We start from the raw sequence: 23987 nt of genomic DNA, 5'->3' as shown, positions 1-23987 counted from the left end.
GCTCCTTCGCTGACTATGCGCGAGGGCTTCACAATCATTCAGCAATTTCAAGTGAAATCGAAAAACTTACCTTTTTAAACTTGCTTTTACTTAAGATGATTTTATAGTGTTCTTTTTTTTAATATGCCTTCGATAGCAATTTATTATAATGCAATTTTGTTTGTATGGAAATTGCTTTAATTGTTCTTGCGTTTTAGTCTTTCAACAATGTTTTCTTTAATCTGTACAGCACTTTGAATTGCATATTTTGCACGACATAGTGCTCGAGAAATAAAGGCTCGATTGATTGATTGATGAACCCTGTGCTGGCACCCTGCCACCGTTCCTCTGAGCAACACAGAGTTAGTTCCAAAGCAATCCCAACGCTCTCTTACAGAGACACTCGCCCTTGAACTGGCCATGCTCCCGAGCCAGATGTCATCTCGAGTTTTCCAGCCTCTGTAGATTTTTTCCACATGCCTGTAGATGTACACAGGTCTATCTAATTCCAGTGCAGGTGACATCCAATCCTACCACAATACAGCCCCGTGTCCATCACTTCCGTTCTGCTCCATGTAATGGAATCTATAATCAATGTTCAGCTTTCTGCGATTGCTTGGGTCATCATCCCGGCTTCTTGGTGACAATCAATATAGTATTTGACATTGACACTGCATTGCGGTCCTCGTGATAATTAAAAATGTACAACCCTTTCTCAATCCACTGCGAGATAAAGAGCTCGCAATGCTGTGTCAGCCGTGCGAGTTGTTTAAACATACTTCACCATTCCGGTCAGTGCTCGTGAGTGAATGGGCGAGCTCATGACCAGGTCAGATATAATCCGCTCCTGACGTCAGCTGTGGCAGGGATTTCAACGTAGGTCGCCGGGCTCCCAGCGCAGTGCGCACAGCGCTGAGCCACCACTCCCTCGAAGTAAAGGATACATTGGTAGATTGTAAAATATTTAGAGTTAATCTGCTCATAAGCGTTGTGCCTTCACATAGGGGGCAGAGAGTGAAGTAAATGATTTATATTGCCAATTTTTACCCCTTGGTGAACTCTGATGGCATTAATGCCATTAATGGCATTGGCCATGATGACCTCTTGACCTTCTCCAATATAAACACTGTTTCATTCCTATTCGTTTCATTCGTGTCATGGCTACTCAGGAGGATACTGCGTGAGAGGAGACAGATCTCACCTCAGCACATGAACTCAAACTGGGACTAAAAGTTACAGAGTCCGTGGTCACGCCAGCACAGTCTGTTAGAGCTCAGCTGTTCTGCTTCGTAGTTTGCCAATTCTCATGGCCGCCACCAGAGGGATTGTATCGTGCGTCTCGGATCATGCGCGCTGCTGTCTTGCGCTGCGTTTGAATGTCAGAGGTTCCCGTTGTCAGCAGTTGCTGTGAATTTGGACTGTGCAGAGGCGTCTCCATCAGCCTTCGCCTCTTAATGTCACGTGATCCATCTAGCCTACCACGAAGTTAGTGGGTTATTGATAAATAGCAATAATAATTTACATTTTTAAGGTGCATTTCATCCGTGGATCCCAATGGGGATCTCCGGATAAAATGCAGCAAGTCGACTAATAAGAACATTAATTGTAGCGGTAACGGTTGAAAGAGAATCCTGAGCACAAGGCCCATGGCCAAACCATGGACTGCGTGGAGTCGATTACTAACCCGGCCTTGAAGTGTACGTTAATGACGTCTGCGCGTCGCTCCGTCACTCCGTCCGTGCGCAGCTCCTGGAGGAGCGGTTCGCGGAGTTTGCGCGGGAGACGGCGGCGACGGGCCACGAGCGCGTGAGCGGCGTCATGGCGGCCGCCGACGTGGTCATCGCCGGCGGCAATGCCGAGTCGGCGGCGGCGGCCGCCGAGTGGAAGGACACGCTGGCCGAGGGCTGGGCCGAGCTGCTCGAGCTCATGGAGACGCGGGCGCAGATGCTCGCCGCCTCGCGCCGGCTGCACAGGTCCTGCCCACCCGCTCACCTGCTCGCCTACTCACCCACTCGCTCGCCTACTCACCCACTTACCTACCTGCTCACCTACTCACCCACTCGCTCGCCTACTCACCTACTCACCCACTCGCTCGCCTACTCACCCACTCGCTCGCCTACTCACCTACTCACCCACTCGCTCGCCTACTCACCTACTCACCCACTCGCTCGCCTACTCACCTACCCGCTCACCTGCTCGCCTACTCACCCACTCGCTCGCCTACTCACCTACTCACCCACTCGCTCGCCTACTCACCTACCCGCTCACCTGCTCGCCTACTCACCCACTCGCTCGCCTACTCACCTACTCACCCACTCGCTCGCCTACTCACCTACTCACCCACTCGCTCACCTGCTCACCTACTCATCCACTCGCTCGCCTGCTCACCTACTCACCCACTCGCTCGCCTACTCACCTACTCGCTCGCCTACTCACCCACTCGCTCACCTACTCACCCACTCACTCGCCTACTCACCTACTCACCCACTTACCTACCTGCTTACCTGCTCCCCCGCTCACTCGCTCACTCATCCACTCAGCCACTTGCCCACACATTCACTCGCTCCCCTAAACATCCTATTGCAGGACCCTCCTGCTAAAATAATTGGCGTTTTGGTCATAGCACGAGAGATGGTGGTGCTACTGCCGTGGTATCATGCTGAACACACTAGACTTGCAATCCAGAGGTCGCAAGTTTTTTTTATATGTGTATGTATTTTGGACTTCTATCGCACTGTGCGTCGAAAACCGTGTTAATCCTCTGTCCACCCATATGTATGATTGAGTACACCATAGTTAGTCAATCAGCAGGTCACGTGTGGTGGGGTCAAATGTGGGTAATTCCACTTTCAAAGACCACATCTCCGATTAGCACTTGGCTACGTGCGGTGCGAGAAAACTGCAACATACATGCGTACGTACAAAGATGTCTGGCCATTGCGAAAAAGTAGGCCAAATACCCTCTACTGGGTCACTCTAGAGCTCCCTCCAGCAGAGGCCCTTCCGCCAGCAGTGGAGCGAGCGATTGCAGGGCGGCAGCATTACCTTTGACCTTTATCGTCGTGAGAGAGACGGAGACTCGTCCCCGCTCGTCGTGGCCGGGGGCCGTGCGGTGCGTGACGACGGCCGCGTGCTGCTGCTGCTGCCGCCGCCAGGTTCGTGCACGACGCGCGCGAGGTGCTGGGGCGCGTGCGCGAGAAGCAGCAGCTGCTGCCCGACGAGCTCGCGCGGGACCTCATCTCCGTGGAGAGCCAGCAGAGGGCCCACGCCGCCTTCGAGACCGACGTGCAGGCCTTCGGCACGCAGGTGGAGGGGGGGGTTGGCGCCGGCGTCGTAGCCTCGGTCCGAGCGCGCCGCTGAGCAAACGCTCCTGAAGTCCGCATGAACACGGCGCAACGTAACGACTCGTTTCTCTCACCGTGTAACACAAACTCGTTATGCATTGCCGTGGGGCATTGTGGGCAAAATCAAATATGTGTTTTAGTCCATCAGCCTATTGACTTTCCAGTCAAATAGTATGCAACAACATTTGTTTAAGCAAGCACACCCTAAAGTGGGTTTGTTGTGTAGGCGCATTACTACGTAGGCTGTGTGCCCTTACAATCAGTGTTTAGCATGCAGCCACAATGCGATGGTGATGTCACAACAATAATATATCCTGAAGCTTGCATATGGTTGGATCAGAGGTCGGCAACCAAAATAACAACAAGAGCCATATTTTTTCGAATTAGGTAAAAAAACCTCTATTTCAAGAGCCGCAATGCAATTTGAATACAAGACGGCGGCCCTTAACGAATAACGTCACGAAGCAGTCCATAAAGAGCCACCGCCTGCGGCTCCAGACCAGCAGGTTGCCGACCCCTGGGCTGGACGAATAGCAAATTGTGTAGGAGTACGGGGTGGTGGGGCGGTGGGGCGGTGGCCCAGTGGTGGCCCAGCGGTGGCCCAGCAGTGGCCCAGCGGTGGCCCAGCGGTGGCCCAGCGGTGGCGCTTGTTGTCGAGCTTCGCAGTTTAAATCCAGTGGCCGTCCCGACCGATGTCGGGGCGGCCACCAATTTTCAAAGGAACCAGAGCAATCGACCAGTTGATGAATTGACTTCACCGCCTCATCGTCCCGGCGGTGATGACGACCCGGAGGCCTCGCGTGGGGCGGTGCTCATGCGACGTCGTCTCGTCGCCGTGCAGGTGACGGCGCTCCAGGAGTCGGCGCGCGGCCTGCAGGAATCGTACGCGGGGGACAAGGCGGAGGAGATCCACCAGAGGGAGCGGGAGGCCGTGAGCGCCTGGGAGGGGCTGCTGGCGGCGTGTGCCACGCGCCGCCAGCTGCTCTCCGACACGTGGGAGAAGTGCCGCTTCTTCAGCGCTGCCCGCGACCTCCTGCTGTGGATGGAGGGCATCGAGAGGCAGATGGAGGCTCAGGAGAAGCCAAGGTCTGAGGATTTACGTTTTTTTACACAGATATCCCAATTGCGTTATCGATGTGGGAGTGGTGCGACGCTCCGTGTTGGAGACCGTTTTGCGGAAGTGGATAGAGCAGAGCTACCTCTGAGATCATTTAAAAATGCGTTCTGGAGTCTTGAGGAGAAAAGGCCGTGCTTCTGGGTGATGCCGGCTGAGACCGTGAGTGCCACACGACCGAGAGACTCGCAATGCCACGGGGTCTTAGGGACCTCATCGCCCACCTCATCCGGAAATGAGGGTCACGTCGAGGATGAAGCACCCGTCAATTATTCGTAATGCAATTGAAGCTGATTTGTTGACGTGTAATGCTCAAAGATGGAGGCATTCCTGATGGAAATTGATGCAGATTATTACCCCCATGGAAAGGCTCTCTTTTGATGCCACTCTTGATAATATTTTCTACCGATAGAAAGATCATGCAATTGTTTGTCATGTTGGGTCAGTTACACTGCGATTGACAAATGTTGCCATAAAAGTACCTTACATTTCAACCTCTAAATCGATCTGCAGTGCATGAATCTATAAAGGATACGTTAACAGATGTTGTTTACCTCGGAACTGCCATTGGCCTTGCACCTTCCGCTCCGACCTCGTTAAAATTCTTCTGCTGTCACATCAGGTCGCCGAAGACAGTTAATTCGCAACCACAAATCTGAATTTGTATTTCTACTGGAGGAATCTGATGAGCTATAAAACTCTTTTCACAGATGTCCAGTAGGGGCGGGGCAGAAGGTTACAATAAGAAACAAAAACACGATAGGAGTGCAAAGTATACGAGTGGGAAGCAAATTACTTGTTTTTATTTGACCAGTTGAAGCCCACTGAGCTATTAGCTTCTTTTTCAGAATCGACCAGCGCACAAATTCTATCTCAACCAAGTGGGTTATCATGTGGATATTGATCGCAGCCAAATAATCGAAACGCGTTTTTCTAAACGTGGAGGGAAAAACCCCGGAGGACCCGGAGGGGGAAAAAAAATCCAAAAGCAGAAATTGACGAAAGATGTGACTCCGGCGAGGGCTCCGGCTGACAAGGACGTTTACCGTGGCGGAGACGGCCTCAGGGGTCAGCGCCCCCCACGACACGGCGAGCCCTCCCAGCCCTCCCGGCCCTCGGCGCCGAGCTGCACGGCACCTGATGATCGGCTGCAGCCGGGGGCGTGGAGTTCGTCAATATTGATGGCAGGCTGCCTCGAAGCACACGCTCCCTCGCGGGGGGATTACACATTCACCTTCTCCGCTGTTCGGCAAATTGCCGCGATTTGTATTCCCGCTTCTATTCTCGTATCTCCCTGTGGCGCTGCAGGGCTCTGCTTGCATAATGACACTACTGTATTCCCCACGTTATAAGACCCTCTGGAAAATCAGACGCACCCCAAACTTTTTGACCCCGGTGTCGGCACAGTTATACAAATCTGGTCACATGCACACAAGACAAGACAAAGATCCCCCCCCGTGTAGCCTTAACAGACTGTAGGGGCAAGTGCTGTTAGCGAGTGGCACCTATGAAGGCTGGAACGGCACACGAGGGGGTGGGTGGCCATTACCACGCCCGACCGCCTTTGTCTCCCTGAGGCTGAGTCGACCTAGGGGAGGCCCAGGACCGGTTTAGATAATCGTCACTGGTGTTGGCCGTGAGCGGGAATCGAACCCGGGTCGCCAGGGTCATAGCGCAGCGTAGCGCTAACCGGCTACACTACCGCTCCCCACCTGACTGATACACACACGCACATACCTCCCGGATTATAACAGCACTCGCAACTTCAGCTTAAATTACAGGGGGCGAAATGTAGAGAAACGAGTTGTGGTAGTCACGTAGAGATGTTAGAAAAGTAGGGATGCAGATCTCATCAGCAGCAGCAGCTGCTCACGCGAGGGAGTGGTGGATGGGGGATATTTCGCAATGATAGAGGGCGGAGGGTCCTGTAGAAGGGGAGAGGGTTAGCGGAGAGCGAGTGCTTGGGATAAACGATAGCGCCAAGAGTAAAGACGCTTTCTGCAAGCTGGCTGCAGGATCGTGGGATGCACACATTTGAGATGGAGTCTGCGGAGAAGAACTTAACTGCCGCTGTTGCGATGCCCACAGGCGTCCCCGCGTATCTAGCGGTGAAAATGGGAGCGTGGCTGTCGGCCCGGATAATGGAAGGTTCCAATAGCCGATACAGCAGCGGTCTCGCAGGCATGTGAGCGGGCAGGCGTACTGGCCACAGTCTCGCGACTGTTGGTCACGTCGCCTGATTGTCACTGATCTCTCCATGCCAGTGTAAGGGCGCACCTCGTTTCCACTGGCACGTTCAAGCCCATGCCAAGGCCGTGCCGAGCCAGCCCTGCACGGCTCGAGGAGGGGGGGAGCCAGGCTGTTTTTCCATTGCACGAGCTGTGCCGTGCCACTGACCTCACGCACAACGAACTAAAATGATTAACCCCGTGCCGGGCCCTGCTTAACCCTGAGCCAGGTTCAGGCTTCTTGTGAGGCCAGTTTGCATTTTGGTTCTGGCTTGGCTGAGCACGTCGCCAGCGGAACTCCACCAGTGCCGTGAGGGCTCTGGGCTGGCGTGGCTCCGATGTGCCGGGAGACGGCACATGCTACCCAGCGTTGTTTCGAGCAATTTTGAATGTCTGAAATTTTCACCGATAAATTCTCTGCTCCCGGGAAACGATTTATATGAGGGGGGGAGGGGGTACGAATTACGACGAATGACGTTCACGAGACGGCGCAGGAGGCCGGAGTGAACGAGTGAAGTTACTGACACACGAGCATGTGTGCGTGTGTGCGTGCGCGTGTGCGTGTGTGTGTGTGTGCGTGCGCGTGTATGTGTGTGCGCGTGTGTGTGCGTGCGTGCGTGTGTGTGTGCGTGCGTGTGTGTGTGTGCGTGCGCGTGTGTGTGTGCGTGCGTGTGCGTGTGTGCGCGCGTGTGTGTGTGCGTGCGTGTGCGTGCGTGCGTGCGCGTGTGTGTGCGTGCGTGCGCGTGTGTGTGCGTGTGTGCGTCTCGTCATGCGCCCAGGGACGTTTCCTCTGCCGAGCTGCACATCACCAACCACCAGGGCGTCAAGGCCGAGATGGACGCGCGTAACGACAGCTTCGTCGCCGTGGTGGAGATGGGGCAGTCGCTGCTCGACCGCGGGCACTACGCCTCCGACGAGGTACCGCCACCGGCGCACCCAGTGTCTCAGAAGAATTAAACAATCGACGATAATCACAATTTGACGATATTTTGAAAGACAAAAAACAGACGATGGTTAATGAGAATATTATTTCGCGAGCTACGTCGTGGGATCGCCATCACCGTCACGACTCCAGTGCCAATATTCACCATGTTCCACCGCACACTCGAGAAAGCTGCTGCTGCTGCTGCCGCCATTGTTATTGTTGTTGTTGATGCAGATTGAGGAGAAGCTGGAGCAGCTGAAGGGCAAGCGGAAGGGCATGGTCTTGCACTGGGAGGATCGCGCCGAGTGGCTCAAGCTCAGTAAGCGAGCCTCCCTCCCTCCCTCCCTCATGTCCCTTGTAGCCGTTGCTCTGGATGATCACAGGATGTGTGGGCTGCGAAGTGTTAACTATTTAAATATGGTCATTTTGTCCATGCTCATTATCAGATTTTACTGTCTTAAAGAAAACTAAAGAAACAAATATTCCTTGCATTCGCCTTTCAACAAGTCCGTTTCGAGCATTGCCGGAACCCGGTGTCGCGGGAAGGTTCCATGGCAGCGGTCGTGACCGCACGACGTCTGTGCAGCAGCGCAGAGTGGCGGGTGTCGGGGGCAGGCCGTGCGGTCTCTGATATCGCTGCAGGGGAGTCAATACCCTCATCGTCACCCAACAAGCCGAGGTCCCTCACCTCGTGGATGAAGGCCTCTGCAAGCCCTCACCTTAGGGACATTTATTATTAAACGCGTAATATATTTATAACATTCGGCTGTGATGGGGATGGATATAAAATCACCTCTGTCTGTCCGTCTACGTGTTCCTCTGTCCGTTTGTAATGAGGGGTCACAATAACGCTCCTAAAGATAATCCAGCATCAGTGAAACGTGAGTTGCTATCCGGGGCAGAGCTGCTGTCCGAGCCCCGTGGTCTCAGCATGAATATAAATCGAATAATGAAATACTTCCGAGGACAAACGCTCGTTGGAAGGCTGTGCGCGTGAGCGCTGCGTGCGTCCGTGTGTGCGCTGCGTGCGTGCGTGTGTGCGCTGCGTGCGTGCGTGCGCGTGTGCGCTGCGTGCGTGCGTGCGTGTGTGCGCTGCGTGCAGTGCTGGAGGTGCACCAGTTTGCGAGGGACGCCGGCGTGGCGGAGGCCTGGCTGCTGGCGCAGGAGCCGCACGTCACGTGCCAGGAGTTTGGGGAGAGCGCAGACGAGGTGGACGAGCTGCTCAAGCGGCAGGAGGCCTTCGAGAAGTCGGCCGGCACCTGGGAGGAGCGCATCGCGCTGCTCGAGAGGCTGACCACTGTGTGTGCTCGCTCGCACGCACACCGACACACGCGCACACCGACACACGCACACAGACACACGCACACCGACACACGCACACCGACACACGCACACACACGGATATGCACACGCCGACACACATACGGATACACGAACACACATGCACCAACAAAGACACGTACACCGACACACAGAGACACACACACACGCGCGGATACACACACAGACGGATACAAGACCTTGTTTGCCTCACCGCCTCTCGCCATCGTGGCCAAAGCCGCCGATGGCACCGCCCCTCCGTCAAATCTCGCAGCTCCTGCGCGGTCGACAGGCGGCCTCCAAGGTCTCCGCTAACAAGCCTCCCCCATCTGGCCTTAGCTCTTGTCTCGCAGAGACCCCCACAATGCCCGTCTCCCCCACCCTGGACGCGTCCCACCCAGCGTAACAATCTATGCCGAATCACGTCCACAGCCGTCGCCTGCCCTCTTCTCCTCGGGACTCTGCGTCGCTTCTCCTGCACCGTCACGGAATTCCCAGCGTCCGTGTCGGACTCCTGCGCTCGAACGCCGACAACTTATTTTCGAGTCGCCGAGCGTCCTGCTCCTCTCTGATCCCCACAGTGACACGGATAGAGCACCCGTGCCTCCATTACCACACTCGGACTCATCTCTCTTCTCTTACGTGGTGGTTTCCGTAGCCCCCACGACTCTCACCACTCAGATCTGCGCGCGGTCGTCCGTGTCCCCGTGTGTCTGGCGGCACAGCTGGAGGTCCGCGAGCACAAGCGGCGGGAGGCGCGCTTGGCGGAGGAGAGGCGCCAAGAGCAGCTGGAGCGCGAGCGCCAGGAGAAGGAGGAGGAGGAGGAGGCGCGGCGGGCAGCAGAGCAGGAGGAGAGGTTAGAGAGAGAGGGGAGCTTCCCCGGGCTCGCGCAGGACTAGGGGACGAGGCCCCACACGCGTCGAGCGCAACTACGCCACGAGGCTTTGTCCCAGTTACAAGACTTCTTGAGACTTCACCGCTGCTCAGCTCCCCATTGGTTGCCTCGGGTTTGCCGCATTGGTCACGGCACTGACCTTGCCACGCACGGCTGTTAGAAAATGGAATTCAATGTATTACATTGTGTATATTACCGTTCTTTAACTTTTTGTCAAGGTACGATTGGAATGTGATTTACTCAGAGGAATGGCGTCAGGTTATTTATGTATTTGTCAAGAAAGAAGTCATTTACCAAGATGGGTAACTCTAAAACGAATTTGCAATGCATTTGATCAGCGCTTGGTGACATTGTAACGATTTGGCTGTGACACGATCAACAATGTCCGTCTCTTTCAATCTGGACTGCGTATTGAGCGTGCGACTGTCTGCGTTAGAGACTCGTGCGGCTTCCTTGACGATCGCGTACCTCGCCGTGATGCTATCATTTCTATTTTTTTGCAGGGAAAAAGAGTTAATGGAACAGACTGTGCAGAATGGTATCCCGTCTGATCAAGAGTCCCCGAAGGTGGGGCGTCGCTCGCACCCGGCTTGTTTTGTGTCGCGCGAATGCGTCCGTGTGGCACGCCACGTGGGATGTCTCGGGGTCTCCGAGTGCACAGCACTGGGGTCAGTCGTCCTCATCCTGCGATTCACGTCACACGCTTCCTCAGCGGCTAACGCGTTGCTGCTGTGCTACGGAAGAGGTCGCTGGGCTCCCTGTTCACCAACGTTTGTCCCGTTTCATGTACCTATCTTGAACTTCTTTTGCACCATACATAGCCAACTGTGCTAATTGGAGGTACAGGGAAAGGATAACAACCTAAACACACAAAAAGCGGTTTCGAAAGAAACTAGTTTTCAAGCTAGATGATTTAAAAGTGCATAGCTCCAGTGGCTTCCTCATATCGGAAGGAAGAGCGTTCCAGACGGCCGCAGAAGCGCCTCTGAAAGCGCGCGACACGGTGACCGTCTTTGTTCGACGGTCATCCGATGAGCGGGGGATGACCTCTATCCCACAAACGTTGACGCCCCAATTACACGTGGAGCACGTGGAGCACGTGGAGCCGAGTGTGGTCAGAGGCCAGACTGTGACCACGCTGTCGATGGTGTGCCAGAGCAGTCGGATGAATCCCGGTCGACAGTCTGCTCGCTCCATCGTCGTTACGGTGTTCACATTCACGGTTGGCCATAGGAATGTCATTCCCACCACTGGTTCAAAACGGCCAACAGAGATGAAAACTGCCCAACCATTAATCGAGCAGTGGATCTATTTTACACGCTCGGTTGGCGCTCGGCTCACGCTCGTCGTTGTGCGTCGCCTCGCAGGCCAACGGAGAGGACGCGAAGGAGGCGGACGGCAGCGCCGTGCCAACGGCCGCGGACGAGGTGCAGCCCGCCACGCTCAAGGAGGGCTCCCTGCACCGCAAGCACGAGCTCGATGCCAACGGGAAGAAGGCCTCCAGCAGGTGACCCGGCGCACGCGCTCACGAGAGGCCCAGTGTGCCGCCGTCACGCTCGGCGCTCCTCTTCAGCTGCTGCGCTCCCGCGCCCAGCCCGACGCACCGCTTTCTCCCCACGTATCAACGTGTTCACGAAGTTCAGAGGAATCCAAGGGATATAAAAGTCGGGCCTCGGTGTGAAATTTTGGAAAATCCAAGAATGTTTTAATATCAGATTGTTCTTAAAGTGTGACGTCGCAGGAAATGGTGGCACCCTATTTTCCCGAGCAATAGTGAAGTTGCGTTGCTTCGGATGACGTCACTTTTGTAACAACGTAGACGCGTTAAATTATTACTCAATTTTAAAAAAAAGAGATCCAAACTATTTCTAAAAATCTGAAAACCTAATAATTTTAAGTTAAAAACTCATCCCAAGTACGGCAGCGCCAGGGAGGAGAAGTCAGGGAAGAGAAGTCCAATTCGGCTAGCAGCTGCACACGAACTGATTTCATGATTCCATCTCTGCGGCAGACGTTCTCCCGCGCGTGTTCCCGCATTCGTCTGCCATTCCATCGGTAGTCTCGGCCACTGGCTCTCTCGCCCCTTCCAGCGACGCTTCCCGTGTTTTTCCGAGCCCGCCACACGTAGCCGCTTTGCCTTGCCGAGCAGTACCGAGCCACAGGGACGAGGCAGCGACGGTTGGACCCTCGCTTGTGGTGTGTGACCGGCAGGTCCTGGAACACGGTGTTCTGCAAGCTCACGGACCTCGGCCTGGGCTTCTACAAGGACAACAAGAGCGCCGCCGCGGGGGCTCTGTACCACAACGAGCCCCCCCTGCCCCTCGCCGGCGCCGCCTGCGAGGTGGCCTCCGACTACAAGAAGAGGAAGCACGTCTTCAAGCTGCAGTGAGTCTGCCGCGCGCCCGCGGAGGGAAGGCTTGCTGTGGCTGCCGCATGCACGGTACCCGTAAGAGGCGGTACAGCAAGTAGGTTCTCCCGTCGTGCGCATTTGGTTGTTTTGGAAATGGCCAAACATCCCAAAGCTCAGGGTCTTCTGAAGGCCCTTAAACTCTGTGAGGCTGTACTTGGTTTATCTTCGGCAGCGAGGGAACGCAACTGAAGTTCAACTTTTAATGTGCACGGCGGCACGCGGCCGCGGCGCACTGGCGAGCACACCGAACCGGTTCGGTCTCCCGGCGCGGCAGTCGAATCACCGAGGAATGCTTTCCAATATCCACCCGCTCCCCCCCGTCCACCCGGCAGCACGCGTGGGGCTGTCGCAGACGGTCTGTCGGCAGGCCGCGTGTGACGCAGTGAAGTGCGGCCATGCGCACCTCTCCCTAGATGCCTGGCCAGCGTGGGAGCGTCGGCGTTGGCACCGCGTCCCGTGTAGCGTCACACCGGAACAACCGCCCTGTACCGTCACACCGGAACAACCGCCCTGTACCGTGTAGCGTCACACCGGAACAACCGCCCTGTACCGTGTAGCGTCACACCGGAACAACCGTCCTGTGTCGTGTAGCGTCACACCGGAACAACCGTTCAGATGTTAGCGACAGAGGACGACATTCCAGCTTGTGAACAAGGTAGATAGATCTGTCGACGCGTGTTCACGAAGGGTGCAGATGCTGTCTCTGTGTGTGACGACGGTAAGCGAGCGCGTGGCTGGTTGTCTTGCCAGGCTTGCGGACGGGAGTGAATACCTGTTTCAAGCCAAGGACGACGTAAGTCTCCACCCACACGCTGCCCCACACACCCCACACACCCCACGCACCCCACACCCCCCACACCCCCCACACACCCCACACCCCCCACACACCCCACACACCCCACACCCCCCACACCCCCCACACACCCCACACACATCTCCCCCCTGTGCGCGAGAATGGTTTTAGTTAAACGCTGCCCACGCGTCGCGATGAATCACCGCGTATATCCACGCGTGTGTGCATGGAATATGTCGCTATTCAACAATCGCTTATTGTGATTCCCAATGCATGCAGACTTAGATTATTGAACGACACACGCATATCGTAAACCCTTGTTAATTCGACACATATGGGGCTCTGGCCTTGCTAAAGCATCCAATATTCCATATTATCTACAATGGAACTAGTGCCTCTTGCCCCAATATTTTTTAAAGTTGTTTTCCAAACTCTTCACACACCATACACATCGACACACCCGCATCCATTCTATCCAGGTTTTACTGTATATATGTAGCAACGAAATCTGGAGCACGACACGCAGAAGCGCACTTGGATCACAAGCGCCCGAAGGGAAACAGTTGCGGGCTGAGCGTCTCTGACCGCACCGTCGCGTTTCCCCCAGGACGAGATGAACGCCTGGATCCAGAGCATCTGTGGGAACGGGATGGGTTCGGGGAGCGCGAGCGGCGTGGGGATGGGGGGCAGCGCCAGCGCCAGCGGGCTGCCCAGCGGCGGCGGCGGGGACACGGCGAGCCTCGGCGGTGGGGAGCCGCAGCAGCAGCAGCAGCAGTCGCCTGCTGCCGTGGTGCTGCGCCGCAAGCCGACGTCGCCGGGCTCGGCCGCCAGCGACACGACGAGCCCGAGCCGCAAGAGCGAGAAGCGCTTCAGCTTCTTCGGGAAGAAAAAGTAAACGGAGAGCCGGCGGGGAGGAGAGAAACATTTTGGATACCTAGCCAGTAGAGACGGAATGTTAGACGAGAAGAATAGAAATAGAACGGCGTTGCTACTAGCATTTGTTTCGATGGCATATCCCGCGCCCGCTAAGCACTAGAACACAGCTGTTGGTGTGCCCGGTAGTCGTGGAGCGAGAGATGGTGAGGGTGTAACAACCCTGCTAGCCCTAACTTCGTTACCCGTAACCTTAATTGCTCGATTGACCTGGAGATGACATTCTAGTTAAATACGGGGGCATCGTTCCTCGCCGACTCCTTGCGGATCTGCCACTACTTAGGGGCTGTTGTAGGGTCCGAACATCTCCCTTGTAAAGAGCAAGTTGTCGAGTAACAAATGCGTAATGTTCACATTAACTTTGTAATCCATGTGCAGTGTACGTGGCATGTGGGGACATCTTAAGGGCGGGGGGGGGGGGCGCAGGGCGGCACTCGAGGTAGTGGTTGTGTATCTCTGCGGGTGGCAGCGAGAGCGTGGATAGAGGACGTGCCAGAGTGGTGGGGGGCGAGGCGATGAGGTCGTGGGTTCGCGTGTGACACTACGGTACCACTGATCCTGGGTACTTTTTTTTGCCCCCCCCCCCCCCCCATACACTGCGGGGCCATCAGTGCAGAGGAAGGCGTGGGCGGAGTGCAGCAACTCGTCCTTTGTTTTGGGGGGGGGGGGGGGGATTTTATTTTTCCCTTTTTAAAAATCGTGAAACCAAAACGCCGCATGCTGTGGGCCCCGGTGAGAGTCCACGCCGGGTCTCGCTCGGAGCGAGCAAAGTAGAAGCAACACGAAATATGCATTTCGAACAACCCAACTCAAATTATTATCGACCATTTTAGCACGTGGCTATATAAGCTGAGCTGCCTTTGATGTTATGCAAATACACAAGTTCCAGACATTATATTCGGTTGTAGATTTGTGCAAATAGTTAATTTTTTATTAGAGTCTGATCTCAAATGCTCTTTTTTTTAGACGTAGGTCGGGATCTCACCGTCGGTCGGGGGTCACTTTAAGATCCTGTGAATTGCCCCGCCGGTCTCCTCCAGCAGCTCTTATAGCCAAGTGCCGTGATGTGGCACGGCCACTGCTACCATTTTTTTGGCCTTGTGCCCAATATGGCCATTGCTTATTTTTTCTTTCCTTATTGAAATTACAAAGTTTTTCGTGTACAGGAATAATGGAATGTGTATGTTGTTAGAGGGAGAGAGAGAGAGCTGAAGATAAAGAAAGGATTAAGTGACATTGATGAGCGGGAGAGGCAGAACTAGTAACCAACTGTTAGTGTTTGTAAACAAACTTTATGGGGTTAAAATGCAGGTTAAATTCATAATATAAAAAAACTAGTTTGTGTATGTGTGCTTTAACTGTAAGGTGCATTAATGTATGCATTCCGTGTGTGTTAGCGGGTAAGGGGGAACCGCCGCTCTTGCCTAGCAAGCCCCTGCGCTGTTCCACTCCCGTGGACGAGTGCTTCTGTCGGCTTGATGCGCTTTCTAACGTCGGCTCAGAGTAGAAGAAGAAGCGTTCCATCGAGCGCGGCATTGGGACGCGCTCCGCGCGATCCTCTAGGGGAGGGGGCAGTGGTGGGGGGGACGTCCCCGTGGGAGCGCCGGGTCGTCGTCCCATCTGCGAGGCGCCGCCCGTCCCGGTGCAGCGCTCGTTCCGGTCGGGGGTTCACGCGCAGGGCAGCGGCGGCCTGGACGGTGACCGGGGTGTCGCCCTGCGTGGTGGCCCGTAGGTTTCGATGCGAGGAGAGCTTTTTTTGCTTCTAGAAAGAATATGCAGTTTAATCAATAAAAACGCGAAACGTGCGCTGACATTAAAGCCCCAGTGTGCAGAGCTTTAGCAGATGTGCTTGTGCCACTTTTAACACGTTTTAACCTCAACACGTGAATATCATTAAAGGTAAAATTTTAGAACATCGTTTTAAATTAAGACGTAGTTAAGTTTCGAGAAAACTTTTTTTACGACAGTCTAAACGGCTGCGACTAGATGCACCTCTGCGCTTGTGCCAAGGTCTCGCGTTGTCGCTCGTGGCGGCGGCGGCGGTGGTGCTGCTGCTGCTGCTGCGGGGTCTGGTGCCGACTTCCCCACGGGGCAGCCGCAGAACCCCTGGGACTCTGTAGGAGCAGCGGGGCCATGAGATGGGGAGGGGAGCGAGGGGGGGAGAGGAGGAGGGGGTGATGTCGCCAGGGCTTCGCTTCTAGCCGAATCTTTCCGGGGCGCTGGGAGGACCCGGCAGGTGTCACAAACCTGGCAGTAGCCACAAGACGTCGCGCAGTAGTGCACTGGATGTGGTGTGCCGGGCGCGGGACGTGTTTTCCGGAGTCGGAGCCCCCGGACAGCTCCGGCTGAATCCCTTGAGCACGGCCACCCTGGGAGGATTGAGGCCCCGAATCCCCCATCCCGAGTCTCGCAGCGACACGAACCAGGGCGTCCTCCTGTCTCTCTGCTGGGGCTTTAAGCGCTGCCCGTAGTTCAAGAGCAAATTGCGCGCTTCTCTCACCGCTGGCCGCGACCTGCGGCTGTCGGCAGGGAGTTCATGCATTGCCGCCGGCATGGTAACCCTTCGTGCGTGGTGTCTGTGCTACACAAGGAGTCTGCGTGAGCAGTCGTGTTAATAAAAACTAAAACTGACCGTGACGACGATTCCCGCTTCCTTGACGAGTGGCGTGGCGGGGGTCACGGTGGGGGGGGGGGGGGTGGGGGGAGCTGCGGCGGGGGGCGAGTGGCTGATGTTGACGGTCCCCCCGTGTTGGTCGCCGCTGGGCGAGGAAGTCGGACCACTGGGGGGGTTCGTCGGGCAGCGCGCGAGCCGCCGCTGCTTCGATCTCAGCGGCAGGTGGAGACGCCGTCGTGAGCAGCAGCAGCAGCAGGTTTCCGCGGGCAGCCAAGAGGTGAACGTTCCGATTCGGGACGCTGAATTTTGGAGCGGCGGGTGCAGAAGGCGCTGTTGACGACGCGTGAGCCGTGCCCGTTCATCCACGGGACCCTCGCCGTGACATAGGATGCTACAAGTAGCGACAGTGCGGCGGCTCTCGACAGATGGTGGCGGCGTTGTCACGTGGGTACCTGCCATGCGACACGACCCCACAAAACCCGCGTGTGGCCCATTCGTCTCGACGCCGGGCGAGATGGATCGTTATCGTGACAGCAACTGATGTAGCAGGGCTCCTACAGCCACTCCACATGGCCCTCCCTCCCTCCCGTGCTGTGCACCACCAGCCCCGTGTGGCCTTCTGTTGAGGACGCTCAACCCGGCCACATTGTGCACATTCACTCAGCGTGGGGGGTGGGAAAATCCAGCAGTGAATAGGACATGGATGATGATGATGATAACGACTGGTAACCCGTGAGAAATCATTGCAGGTGCTGGGGAGAAGGCGGCTGTTCAGGGAGCCCGCGTGCTGCCGGGGGATTGTGCGGCGCGGAGAGACGCGGGCACAGCGAGGCTCCGCACGTGGAGTCTCTCCGCACGTGGAGTCTCTCCGCACGTGGAGAGGCTCCGCACGTGGAGTCTCTGCGCACGTGGAGTATCTCCGCACGTGGAGAGGCTCCGCACGTGGAGAGGCTCCGCACGTGGAGTCTCTCCGCACGTGGAGAGACTCCGCACGTGGAGTCTCTCCGCACGTGGAGTCTCTCCGCACGTGGAGAGGCTCCGCACGTGGAGTCTCTCCGCACGTGGAGTCTCTCCGCACGTGGAGAGACTCCGCACGTGGGTCTCTCCGCACGTGGAGTCTCCGCACGTGGAGTCTCTCCGCACGTGGAGAGACTCCGCACGTGGAGTCTCTCCGCACGTGGAGAGGCTCCGCACGTGGAGAGACTCCGCACGTGGAGTCTCTCCGCACGTGGAGAGGCTCCGCACGTGGAGAGGCTCCGCACGTGGAGTCTCTCCGCACGTGGAGAGACTCCGCACGTGGAGAGACTCCGCACGTGGAGAGACGCGCGCATGATAACTGGCATTGACGTGAAGCGTGACACTCTTTAAGTACAGTGCTCTATTTGAACGCAAACATTGCCGACACTTTCCACACGCGGGAAACTGGTGTTGACGAGCTGTGTTGTGAGTTTGTCGCAGCGCTCGCCTTCGGGATGTTATTGTTTCAGTAAAAACACAACGAGCAGAAGTGTTCACAATAAGCGAGCCAGTCACCCGGTCAGCAGCGCAACAATTCCACGAGGCCGTCAGCGCCACCGCCCCCGCCGCGGCGGCAGCAGCGTCACGAACTCGCTGATGGCCACCCTGGCGGCGTCGGACCTGGCGGTGGCACCGCGAACGGCCCCGAGCTGCCGTGGGCCACTTCGCGTGGCACCGCCGCCTGCTGCGCGGCGACACGGAGCGCGCGCCCGCGCCGGGCTGGACTTCGTGCGCACGGCGGCGCTCTGCGTCTCCACCCACGCGCTGCTCGCCATTGCCGTGCACACACAAACACACACACCGTGCACACACAAACACACACACCGTGCACACACACACACCGTGCACACACACTGCGTGCACACACACACACACACTGCGTGCACACACACTGCGTGCACACACACACACACCGTGCACACACACACATACTGCGTGCACACACACACACCGTGCACACACACACACTGTGCACACACACACACACCGTGCACACACACACAAAGCGTGCACACACGCACTGTGCACACACACACACCGTATACACACACAGCGTGCACACACACGGCGCTACACGCCTCCAGCATCGCTCCTCACCATCGTCATCATATCGCTCCTAATCATCACATCCCTCCTCATCATTATCACATCGCTCATCATCATATCGCTCCTCGTGACATCGTTCATCACACAGCCGGGGAGGGCACGCGCTTGCCCACAGCATGGATCCCATCATGTTATACGTCATAGCGCTCATCGCACTCCACATCACACGCATCCCCACATCTATCATCGCACACCACTCGTCATTGCGTACAGCGCGCAACACACACAACAACAACCGCCATTCGCCACTAAGTGGCGGTGACGTCACCACGACGCTTGTGCCAGGCCATTTGCACCCTGAGGCCACGTGAAGTGTCGAACGCCCGCTGGCAGGAGGTCACGGGGCAGACCCAGCAGGTGCCACGGGTCGACTGACCGAGATGACCGAGATGACTGGCTGATGCACCACCTGTGCCCCCTACTGTGCCAACTTGCTGTGCTTTAGCCACCCGGCGCTCCGCTCGTTGTTGTGAGCGTCGCTCCTCCGCCCTCCGTTGTTGTTGGAGGGCGACTGCCTCCAACTGCCCAGTAGCGTCCTTCACGAGCCTCCTCCACTGAGGCCGATCTTGACACCGCTGGTACCAGTCATCGGCAAGTCCACTCAGCTCCACGTCATCCTGTACCACATCACTCCATCTCTTCTCTAGCCCGTGCCGCGCCCGTTTAGCCCCCTCGATCCGGCCGAACAAAAGCTGTTTAGGCATGCGGTGGCTGGGCATGCGGGCTACATGACCCAGCCAACGCAGCCTTGCCTGCCGGAGGAGCTCACTGATGGGACTTTGCCCAGATCTTTCAAGGACTTGTGAGCTCCTCACACAATCCAGCCTGGTTAAACCCAGGATGGATCGTAGGCAGGCCAGCCTAAATGTTTCCAACCGGCGAAGATGCTCCACTAGGGGGGTCCACGTTTCGCAAGCGTAGAGAAGGGAGGGAATGACCGTGGCCGAGAAGACCTGAAGCTTCGTGCGGAGCGACAGACCAGGTAGCTTCCACACAGCGTTACGCAACCGATGAAAAGATATTGCCGCTCGACTGATTCGGAGTGAGACCTCTGCTGATAAACTGGAGCCGGTCATGAGCACACTGCCCAGGTATGGGAAACTCTCTACTCTCTCCACAACTGCCCCATCACCGATTGGGAGTTGTGGGGGCGGAGTGCCCGATGGTACAAAATACCCAGGCAGGTGCTTAGTTTTGGTGGGGCTGATGGTAAGGCCCCACCTCTTAGTGGCACACTCCAGTCTCAGCAGCAGCGTCTCCAACTCCTCTTCTGAATGAGCAGCTATTACCAAATCATCGGCATACATAACGTGGTTGACCAATAGGGAGCCATCCCTTGATCGCACCCGGGCGTCGATCAGCCTCCCATTATATCTGTACCAAATGGTAATTCCCCCGGTACAGCTATTGAAGGCTTCACGAACTACGCAGTCGAAATAGATGTTAAATAATGTGGGAGCCAGAGGACATCCCTGTCGCACCCCAAGGTGTACAGGGAAAGGCTCCGACTCCCGGCCACGTAGTTTTACCCGGGCCCGCTCACCATCATGAAGGTCCTTAATGATCGTGAGCAGAGGGTCAGGGACTCCGAAAGCACGAAGAACAACCCAGAGCCCAGTCCTACTGATGGTATCATAGGCCTTGACCAGGTCAATAAAGCAGAGATGTAGGTCTTTTTGGAATTCCCTACACCTCTGCTGTAGCAGACGGACAGAAAATATGGCATCTGTGCAGGACCGCCCTTTCCTGAAACCACATTGGGGCTCCGCAAGCCTCTCCTCAGCATGCCTAGCAAGGCGATGTTGAATAATCCTTGCCAGGACCTTACCCGGCACACTGAGGAGTGAGATGCCCCTGTAGTTGTTACAGTCGGTACGGTACCCCTTCTTAAAGAGGGGGACCACCAGGGCATCCTTCCAGTCCTGCGGAACCCGTCCAGTGGTCCAGACTGTTGTTATGATGTCATATAGGGCAGTCTGTGCACAAACGCCACCCTCCCTCAGCATTTCGCCTGGGAGATCATCTCTGCCCGGTGCCTTCCCTGGTCTCAGACTCCGGATCGCCCTCAGTACTTCCTCAACAGCTGGTACCTCAGCCAGCCACTCACAGGGGGTGACCTCTTCCAATATTTGAGGCACCGCAGCCTCAGCAGGGTTATCCCCACTTTGTGCCATGATGTTTTCCTGGCTGAGAGATTTTCCCTCCCCCAGGACCTCACAGAAATGCTCAGCAAATCTGCAAACCTGTTCCTGGGGGTTGGAGATTGGATCACCGTTTTTTCCTCTAATGATGGTAATAGGTGTGGCGCTGCAGGTTACTTTTTTGATGGAGTTAAATAGTGATTTGTGATCGCGGGCTACTGAGGCAGACTCCATCTCCTCAGCAACCCGCGACCACCACCCATCCTTACAGCGCCTCACGGCTCTCCGAACCTCCGAGCGAAGACTGCGGTAAACCTCCTCATTCTCTGACGTGGGATGCTGTAGGCGATGAGAGTGGGCCTGTCGCTTTTTCTCAATTAACCTGAACACCTCCTCCGTCAGCCAGGGTTCCCGGGGAGGTCTGGACCGCGTACCCAAAGCAGCCATTGCAGCTGCATGAGTCACAGTCTTAAACCTCGCCCATTTACCCTCGACATCAGGTGGAGTGGGGGACGATGCCAACCCCAGCTGCAAGCGATGATGAAATTCTCGCTTGCAACTTTCATCAGCTAACTTAGACCAGGCCACTTTTGGTTGGAATGGGATCCTGGGTGTACACCCACCACCGGAGTGGAAGAATGGCAGGCGCATCTTACAGATGACTAGTCGATGGTCAGAGGGCAGATCAGCTCCACGGTAGGTCCTGGTGTCAAGGACATGGGCTCGCATCCGCTGGTCCGTCACTACGTAGTCCAGCAGATGTTCTTGCTTGGACCCGGCATGCATCCATGATGTTGTGTGGATGTGCCGATGCCGGAAGAGCGTGTTGGTAATTACAAGCCCATGGGCTGCACAAAAATCTAGCAGCCTCCTACCGTTATTATTGAGCTGATCTGGCCCATGCCTTCCAATCACTCCAGACCAGGTGCCAGCATCATGACCAACTCGGGCATTGAAGTCACCCAACAAGATGACTCTGTCCCGAGTGGCCACTTTAGCCAGCACCTGTGACAGGAGGTCATAGAAAGCGTCCGACTCATCGGCTTTGCCTGCATCCCTCCACGGATGTTCATCTTCGGTGGGGGCATAAGTAACCACGACCACCACTCCTCGCCTCTGGTTGATGGGAAGGCGAGCCCAAAGTATCATGGGGCTTACAGCTTCCCACACCTCACCGCCACGCTCCCACGCCCCCTTCATTCTTTTGTTCAGAAGAAGAGCCACACCCTGTTGTTTGGCAGTCTCCTGCCCCGAGTAGAGGACTGTCCACCCCTCATGGTGGCAGGAGCCAGAACCGGTCCACCGGACCTCCTGAATGCCACAGAGATCCAGGCGGTACCGGTCCAGCTCCCGACAGAGGAGTGGCAGCCTCTCCTCCGCAGTGAGCGTTCGAACATTCCACGTGGCCATCCGCAATGGTTTTTCGTTGTTTCTGGAGGAGCCCCGAGGGTTAAAATTCAATCTCCTGGCTCCGCCAAGTGGGGTTTGGCCAGGAGACGTCATAAAAGCCTGACCCCCCGGGGCCTCCGGCACAAGCTTATTAATTACAGGTTTATGTTTAATTCGTAGTTTAGTGGTGGTTAATTGAAGGTGGAGGGGTTACCAGCCCCTCGCACCCGTCCAGAGCCCCCGTTTAGCCACTGTGGTGGTCACAGACGCCATGAGGGGAGAGGCCAATGGGCATTGGCCCTCCCCCCACAGCACTGCCCACGACAGTGTTGCCCGTCCGGCACCGCGAGGAGGTAGGAGGTTGTTTTGCCGGACAACACACACACACATCCCATCACACACACCGCGCATCAGACATCACAGCACACAACACACAGCTCACATCACACCAACAATTACACTCCACGGATGTATGTTGAACTTATTTCGCACCGTATGTGGCCACGTATGATGTACGGTAGCTACGACGGTGCGAAATAAGTTCAACATACGACCGTGCTAATCGTCTGGGCGGGGGAACGACAACAACATTGCATGACAGCACACATCACACACCACACAGAGTACACATGACACACACGCACTTCACACGTCACATCATACACGCCACGCATGACACACACCCTTCTGCCGTGTCTCGCCCTGCCCTCTCCGCCCGACTGTGGCGCAAGACGCCGCCAGCCCAACAGACGGACGAAGCTCAGCGCCGGCTGCGATCGCGGCTGCGATCACGGCTCGCTCTTTCGGGCGTGCTGGCCGCCTCCGTGGCCTGCTGGGCCCCCTGCCACGTGCTGCGGGACCTCCACCCGGCGCTGCTGCTCCGCCAGAGGCATTCGCTGAGCATCCACTACCTGGCGGAGTGCGTGGCGATGAGCAACAGCGCCATCAACGCCGTGTTCGTAAAGAGGCTGGCGCGGAGACGCGAGCTGTCCGGCCGGGAGACGAACAGCTCCAACGTTTCAACTTCGACACGAGGACATTGAAGACACCTTCACCTGTTCGAGCTGACAGTTACTTGGGCGGTCGATTGTTCCAGCGAATAGCGGTTGGGTTACTCGACCAATCGGAGAACACCAAAATAGTGGGGGGTGGACGGGGGGATCGTCTCACATCTGATCGCACGTGTGCCGCAGGACGGGAGGTGATAAGGCGGAGCTTGGTGACTCCATCGGCATCATCAGCAGTGTCGCAGCTGTGCGTGGCTTGTAGGGGGTTTCCCGCCTTCAGGAGGCAGCACCAGTTGTATCGGGGCCCGAATAATCGACGTCCCAGTTGAGTAGATGAATCAACTTCATTCACGAACCAGGCCAGCTCTATGTGGAGATGAGAGGGGAGAGGTAGGAGGGTGCGTGGAGGGGAGTAGAGTGGGGAGGGACTGGAAAGGGCGATTATATGGAGAATCGTGAAGATCTTAAAATGTGTCCGGGATGAGACGAGGAGCCAGTGGAGATATTGGCGGATGGGAGGTGATGTGGTCTCCATTACCGGAGCGAGTGAGATGCCGAGTTTCAAATCATGCGGTGTCTCGGGTACTTCATAAACCACTGTTTGTTGAGTTGTGTGCTGGCTAATGTGAGTGCACAGAGAGGTTGACGTCACACATCGTCACAAATATCTGACCATAACCCCACCACCTTGGTGCGTGACGTCATTTATGGACGGCCCCTAACCACATATACTTATACTTGTTTCAAAGACAACGCATACACTATCAGAGC

General features: G+C 56.2%; 1 protein-coding gene across 2 annotated transcripts in view; it reads left to right on the top strand.

The window, feature by feature from the left end:
- Nucleotides 1-16578, top strand: part of LOC144729573 (spectrin beta chain, non-erythrocytic 1-like) — an 87860-nt gene extending 71282 nt beyond the window's left edge. For both annotated transcript variants that reach the window (XM_078609919.1, XM_078609920.1), the window contains 12 exons: nt 1726-1952; nt 3135-3285; nt 4165-4409; nt 7445-7583; nt 7825-7909; nt 8693-8889; nt 9636-9766; nt 10309-10372; nt 11173-11312; nt 12017-12190; nt 12966-13008; nt 13616-16578. In XM_078609919.1, the coding sequence (XP_078466045.1) occupies nt 1726-1952; nt 3135-3285; nt 4165-4409; nt 7445-7583; nt 7825-7909; nt 8693-8889; nt 9636-9766; nt 10309-10372; nt 11173-11312; nt 12017-12190; nt 12966-13008; nt 13616-13903 (1884 nt within the window). In that variant the 3' untranslated portion in view covers nt 13904-16578. The remainder of the gene's footprint in view (nt 1-1725; nt 1953-3134; nt 3286-4164; nt 4410-7444; nt 7584-7824; nt 7910-8692; nt 8890-9635; nt 9767-10308; nt 10373-11172; nt 11313-12016; nt 12191-12965; nt 13009-13615) is intronic.
- Nucleotides 16579-23987: the final 7409 nt, after the last annotated feature.

This window comes from Lampetra planeri, chromosome 33 (assembly GCF_965212315.1).
Source record: "Lampetra planeri chromosome 33, kcLamPlan1.2.h2, whole genome shotgun sequence".
Lineage (NCBI taxonomy): Eukaryota > Metazoa > Chordata > Hyperoartia > Petromyzontiformes > Petromyzontidae > Lampetra > Lampetra planeri.
This window is presented reverse-complemented; position numbering and strand designations above follow the sequence as displayed.